The sequence below is a fragment of the Austrofundulus limnaeus genome, unplaced genomic scaffold (genome assembly GCF_001266775.1).
Source record: "Austrofundulus limnaeus strain Quisiro unplaced genomic scaffold, Austrofundulus_limnaeus-1.0 Scaffold479, whole genome shotgun sequence".
Classification (NCBI taxonomy): Eukaryota; Metazoa; Chordata; class Actinopteri; order Cyprinodontiformes; family Rivulidae; genus Austrofundulus; species Austrofundulus limnaeus.
Window position 1 is genome coordinate 329119 of NW_013952881.1, and position 7159 is coordinate 336277.

Sequence of the window (7159 nt, forward strand, 5' to 3'; positions counted from 1 at the left end):
CAAGTCAAAGCAAATATCAAAATATGCTGTGTTTTGAAAGTTGTTCTTACACTTGATTTTACTTTAAAAATACTCCAGTTGGAGTCAAACATGATCTTTTCTCATTGTTTTACATGAACTGATTGAAAGACAAATGTGTGGGGAAAAAAGAAGAAAAGTTTTCTTAATATTTTTTAATGGCACCAAAATGGTCCATCCTGTGCAGAATGCACAACGCTGAGTTATTTCTTTACTAAAATCTTTGTAACTTCCCTCTAGTTTACCTCAGCAGAGTGAATCTTTGAACAGGTGATATCCACATTTTAATTTATGATTTCAAGGACATTTTGAACTTATTTGTGATATTTTTAAAGGTATCCACGATTAGTTGTAACATTAGACTTTATTTGATAAACATATTTTAACTGTAAAATAAAGACTGTAAAAACACTGTAGGCTGTTTAGTTTTTATAATTATTAAACTGAATTTTAAAAAATGTATTACATAGATGGTACATAGATGGAGCCATTTTATTTACACACAAAGCATTCTGGGTAAATGATGATGTCAATAGGTCATCGGTGCGAGGCTGCTAGCAAGCTTTATCAACCCTGATAGTTAATCTTGGACAATATCTGAAGATTGTCTCTTTTAAATGAAACCAGAGAGCGTTGACAGAGAGGAAAAAGTAGAAATGACTCAGCCTGTAACTGAAAATATGATTGGAGGACAACAGAGCTGCTTCATGGAAGAAGAATCTCAGCTTAGCCTGTTAGCCTTAGCCTGTTAGCCTTAGCGCTAGCACAGACGCTATCACCATATATATTAGCTCAGTGTCGTCATCCACATGACAGAGAGGGGAATGCAAAAATGACTCAGCCTGCAACTAAAAATGTGGATGGAGGACCTCAGTTTAGCTTGTTAGTTTGTCATGCTAGCTAATACACATAGAGCAATGTAGCACCGGGTTAGACAATGAAACTGAAACACCTGTCATTTTAGTGTGGGAGGTTTCATGGCTAAATTGGACCAGCCTGGTGGCCAGTCTTCATTAACTGCACATTGCACCAGTAAGACCAGAGTGTGAAGGTTCAGTTAGCAGGGTAAGAACACAGTTTTGCTCAAAATATTGCAATGCACACAACATTATGGGTGACATACCAGAGTTCAAAAGAGGATAAATTGTTGGTGCATGTCTTGCTGGTGCATTTGTGACCAAGATAGTAAGTCTTTGTGATGTATCAAGAGCCATGGTATCCAGGGTAATGTCAGCATACCACCAAGAAGGACGAACCACATCCAACAGGATTAACTGTGGACGCAAGAGGAAGCTGTCTGAAAGGGATGTTATGGTCTAAAACCAGGTGTTTCACTTTCATTGTCTAACCCCTGTAGCTCATGATAAATTTAAGATTCTTTGGCGGTTTCCATTAAAGCCCACTTAATGTTTACATTAATTGATGAATATTCATTATTGCAAAGCTTACTTTGATTATTGAGAGTTTAAAATCTGACAAAGTGTGCAGGCCTTCAGTCTTATCACACAGTAGATCCTACCATTGCCCTGGCCTGGTTCAGATATCTGTTGGTGTTGGACAAACACGTTTCTTTCTCTCCTCTGTGGCCGTCATCTGTTTTTCTCCTGTTCTGTCTCGGCTTCTGTTTCCCATTTTCAGCAGAAGGTTCACTCTCGTGACCAAAAACGCTCTTCAAAAGTGACTCAGCGTTTTCAACGTGAAGGTCCACCTGAGGTATGGAAAAAAGTGGTGATTGAGATTATCTGTTTGTTTGTTTTTTCTGATTATACAATTCTAATAAATGTATCACTCACTTCCAGAAGGTTGTGAGCCCTGCCATGAAAATACACTGTGAGGTTTACAGAGGCAGATCTGGGCAGGAAGGATTTGGGAGAGAAAATCATAGATGTTTCCAAAGTTTTGATTCCAAGACCTGAAACATAAAAAACTGCTTACACCTCAAACACATTTAAATCCTTCTCCGCTGTTCAGTGCCTCAGTATGTTAACATCTAGACAAGTTTGTTTCTTCAATTATGGCCTAAAATAGTATAAATATACCTGAAGCAAAGGTGTGGTCTGAATATGAGGAATATTTCCAAAACTCTGCTTCAAAATCTCTGCTGATGATGTCATCAGGCAGTGACTCTGCTAAGGTCTGCTTCATGGGGTCCTCACTCCTCAGGACATTAGAAAGATGACTCCACACAAATGATCCAACTGGACAAAAAAATAACCAGAAGAAAGCAAAAGGTTTACAAGAAGATGAATATGATGTCACCCAGGTAAGGGTGTTTGGGCTGTGAGGAGATCAGAGTAGAGCTGCTGCTCTACAGTGAAAAGAATCAGTTGAGGTGGTTTCATCTGATCAGGATGAATCACAAAATGCCTCCCTTTGGCAGTACTGTGGGAATGCCCCATTTGGAAAAGACACAAGAACACACTCAAAAGTTGCTGAAGGGATTATATGTCCCCTGGCCTGCACTACGTGGGATCATMTGGGAGGAGCTGTCTGTTGCCTCCATGACCTGACCACTGATAAGCAGTAGAAGATGGAGACAGAAAGAAACCACAGACAAACAAACAGGCAATTAGCTATTTGTGATTCAGGTGATTTATTCAGGTTGTCAAATGGGTACACTGATAGCCTTTGATGGCATACTGAAACCTAAAGCCATAACAATATTTTAGGAGTTTTTTTAATGAGATCATAGATAGACTATTTGGGCAAGAAATAAGTAAGGTAAGGGAGTTAGGAAACATTTACACAAATCAAACTGTATTGTTGCTTTTTTATGGATGTAGTGGAAATTAAGTCATGAAGACCTTTAACACTTTCATCATTTTAAGTATTTTTAACATAGTTGGGTTTCTTATTCAGAATAATTTTTTCTGGTTCTAATTTATTAGTACTCACTATTTCTTTAACTACCAAATTACAAAAATATTGTAAGTTTTAATGAAACATGTAAATCCTGTTTTTTTTCTCCTTAGTAACAGTCAAACCTGAATGAACCACTTAATGTGATCATTGTCTTATAGATAAATATTAATTAGCAGAGCTGCTCAACTTATTGCCAAACAGCTTCAAAAATACTGCAGAACATCAAATATTCCTTTTTCTGTACTCTGTCTAAAACTGTTGTATCCCTAACTTTAGACTCTACAACATATTTTGGACATTTCTGCTGTACCACAAAGGTCCACAGCAGACCTTGGCTGGATGTCTCGCTCCTCAGGGTCGTCTTCACCACTTCAAACAGTTCTTGGTCGGGGCAGAGCATGAGCTGCTGGTATGCAGCAATCCTGACCTCCGTATCCTCCTGGGAAGAGCTGTACAGCTGCAACAGCACCGAGCGCTAATGGAAGGAAACTGATGTTAGACTCTCACTCATCTCCCCACCTCTGCTCATGCTGAATCAATTATCACTTTATAATCCAACATTCATCATCACCAACCGCCAAAAGGTGGAGGCAGGTAATTATGTCTCAGATTAACTTTTTGAAAATCAAGATAGTTGCCGCAAATAATCAACGTTTGCAACAACTCTGTCAATTTTACAGTGGTGGGATGTAACTAAGTACAAGTACTTTCTTGCTGTACTTAAGTACATTTTTCATGTATCTGTACTTTACTTAAGTAGATTTCAACATGGGTACTTTTGACTTCCATCCCACTACATTTTACATTAAGTATCTGTACTTTCTACTCCACTACATTTCAGTAATGCATTGAATTACAAAGTACATTCATGTCACGTTGATTTATTTTTTATTTTATTTTATTTTATTTGTGGTTTATTTGATTTTTTTTTTGTTAGAAAATAATCAGTGGCGAGAGGGGGAATTGCTGTAATTGGTCCATTGAACAAAGCAGGAAAGTACCATTAGACCCTCCTTCATAAAAAAGCAGAGCATCAGCATGCCCACAATGGTTTCCACCATGGAGGAAATGTGCCGTTCATGGCCTTATTTAACTGGTTCAAAAAAATGACTTGTTGAGATTTGATAGAGGAGGTTGGTGGTGAATTTACATCTTATGCAGCTGTTGTCACAATACGTGATGATGCATAGAATCACAAGTCCAAGTGTGAACAGTGTCACAGAGTGTAAACACAAAACTATGCATTATCTGCAGCTTTGTTCACTAAAATGGCACCATTGATGTATTAAAATACAGTATACATACAGTTGGCACACTTCATGATATTGTAGACCATTAGGGAATACATTAAGTAAGTACTTTTACTTTTAATACTTTAAGTATTTTTAAAAGCAAGTACTTATTTACTTTTACTCAAGTAAAATGTTAATGTGGTACTTTTACTTTTACTAGAGTACATTCTTGTCTGTTTATCTGTACTTTTACTTAAATACAGTGTTTGAGTACTTTCTCCACCACTGCAATTTTACAAATATTGAACTAAAGTTGACTTGACCAAAACACTCACAATGTTGTCCTTTTTCAATATAAGATGGGCTTAGTCTAAAACTTTGCATGAAAGACTGTCAAAAATATGCATGCCTTCAAAAAATACTTGGCCTTTATTGACGGCTATCACAGAGCACGTGGAAATACCCTCCTTCTGTCCTTTTGTTTTGTGAGCTGATAACTTGAAAAATAGGTGAGGTACAGTCTTTTATTTCGGTGTGCAGCTGCATCCTTGCGTCCTCTGAACGACATTGTGACAGAGCACTGACTAAGATTTGCTGGACATGTCTTCTGTCAGAAAGCAACACGTCAACTGAAAACCACCATCCAATGGATACCATCATGTGGGKGGGAGGGTGGGTGGGGTGGGGGGCAAGAGTATCACAGGCGGAATTGTCGCCGTACCTTTCACAATGACCTCAAGGCCCTAGATATCCACCTAGACAAGGTCGAAGTGGTCGCAAGAGATCCACCCCAATGGAGACATCTTGCCGCCCAATGTGCTGAACGGCACAGGAGGAACTAATGCTGCGTTCACACCGAACGCAATTTCAGCGTCAAAATCGCGTCCAATGCTTCAAGTTGGATGCTTGTGCACTTTGAGGTCAGGCGCGAGTCAAAATTGCAAAGCGCTTGATGCATGTCGAGAGCCTCCCTGCCCCCACCGTCCTCTGCCGGTCTGTCCTCCTCTGTCGGTCTCTGTTTAATGTCAGATGAAATAAAGGAAGTGGCTTTGCTTTATTTACTGAGTGCAAGAGTACGTCGCACTCATCAGATAATTAATTCATCAGATAATTCAGAGACATTTGGTGAGTTTCATCACCCAGGAGCTGCGAGCAGACGAGGCTCGCTTTCAGATCTGTTTTTGTCCCGTCCAGTTTGATGAGCTGCTGATCTGCATCGGTGCGGATATCTCCTGCCAGGACACCGACTGCAGGCACTCGATTTCAGCTAAAGAGCTCCTGTCCATCTGTCTCAGGTTAGTGGACATGATTCTGTCCCGTCGGAGAATCTGTCACTACGTCACACAGTGGAGTCTGATTGGTTGACGCAGCTGCAAAAGTTCAGATTTTCCAACTTCAGCGATTTGTGCGTCAAGCGCGTCAAACGCTCAATTCGTTCAAATCGCGCCGCTCTAATCGCGCTTGACGCGCCGCAGCACTTTCTGACTCTGCTCGACGCACGTTCACCATAGACTTTGCATGTAAACCTGATGCTCCTGACGCTGAAATCGCGTTCGGTGTGAACACACCATAAGTCTAMGTAAAGTGCAGCTGCATTTATACAAAAGAAAGGTCCCTATCAAAAACTGGATTCCAAATCCAAGATGGCTACCACCATATATTGTGTGTGTAAACCAGACACCCTAATAGTTTGAGGAAATTGCACTTTCTAGTTTTTGTTTTCCTTAAAAAGTTTCCTCAGATGATTGTGGGTGGCCAGAGATTAATCTAAGGTGGTGAAGGCCACCAGTGACCACCCACTGGCTCCACCATTGTACCTGGTGCTCCGAAAACAATAAGTTTTACTTCCATTCTGTTCAGTTACAGAAAAGCCCACATCAACTATAAACATTCACTATTTAAATCCCTCAGCAAGTAGTTGATGTTTAGGTTAACGTGTGTGTCTTTAAACAAAAGTGAGTCTAATTACAGGTAATTATAGAAGACAAGAAGTTTTTTTGTGACTTTCCCACTCCTGATCACGCAGCTACCAGCCTGATTAGTGTTTGTAGGAGCGACTCACATCAGCCGAGCAGGGAAAGCGTCTGAAGGCTTGGATGGCAGCGAGTCTCAGCTCCGGAGCAGCAGTGTGGCTCAGCATGCAGCCATTCAGCAGGGGGGCAAAGACAGAGAAACCACTGTTTCCAATTGATTTCAGCGAATAGAAAAGCTGTTGGAGAAGAAACAATAATAACTGCAAACCGAGCAGCATTTACAACATTTTTCACTATGAATAGATACACGAGACAAAATACATTACAAGATCACTGACAGTACCTCCCTAATTTGATCCGGTTCCTCTTCCTCACAGCCCACTTTCAGGGTTTTCTCAAGAGTCTGTATGAAGGACTTTACCTGAGGTATTTCACCACAGGAAGTCTGAACTGTTTTACACAACTGATAGACCAGAGAAGACCCAACCAACAGAGCCTTTGGCTGCAGCTCAGAGACCTCCAGTAAGGCCTAAAAGCAGAGCAGAGATCAGTTTGACTAAAAGAAGGCAGCAGTGGGCCCTGAAGTTTAAACGGGAGATTTAGATACAAACTTCCTACATTTATGGAGCCAATGATATGAGGCGATGGATGAGGGATGAGGGCTAAGGGGGTGAGGAAGGAGTAGGCCTCCCCCTCCTCCAGTTCTTTGTTCCTAATCAGGTCAGTCAATAGAATGATGCAGTTTTCAGAGCCACATGCTGTTAATGCATCCAGCAGTGGCTGCCTGACAAAAACAGGGAACTGACATCAGCATCCAGTTTTTCTTTCTGAAGCCTCTGTTACACACATGTAGTGGTAAATAAAACTTTGTTAAAGCAGAGTAAACTAAACACTGAACATACAGTGAGGTGAAAATGCAAGAGACTGCAAACCACTGAGACAAAGATCTGAAACAGTATAAAAATGCAATAATTAGGGGTGCAACGATACAGAAAATTCACGATTCGGTTGGATACTTTAGTCTCACGATTTGATATTTTTTCGATACAAAAAAGAGAAATTTCCATGCCCATT

The 7159-nt window shown here is 40.4% G+C and overlaps 1 protein-coding gene across 1 annotated transcript in view; it reads right to left on the reverse strand.

Moving 5' to 3' along the window:
- Window positions 1–7159, reverse strand: part of LOC106529956 (uncharacterized) — a gene marked incomplete at its 3' end in the record, with an annotated part of 69553 nt that overhangs the window by 52934 nt on the left and 9460 nt on the right. The window contains 7 exon segments of the mRNA XM_014025492.1: window positions 1538–1726; window positions 1812–1930; window positions 2058–2216; window positions 3211–3355; window positions 6175–6321; window positions 6429–6614; window positions 6704–6869. Coding sequence (XP_013880946.1) covers window positions 1538–1726; window positions 1812–1930; window positions 2058–2216; window positions 3211–3355; window positions 6175–6321; window positions 6429–6614; window positions 6704–6869 — 1111 coding nt within the window.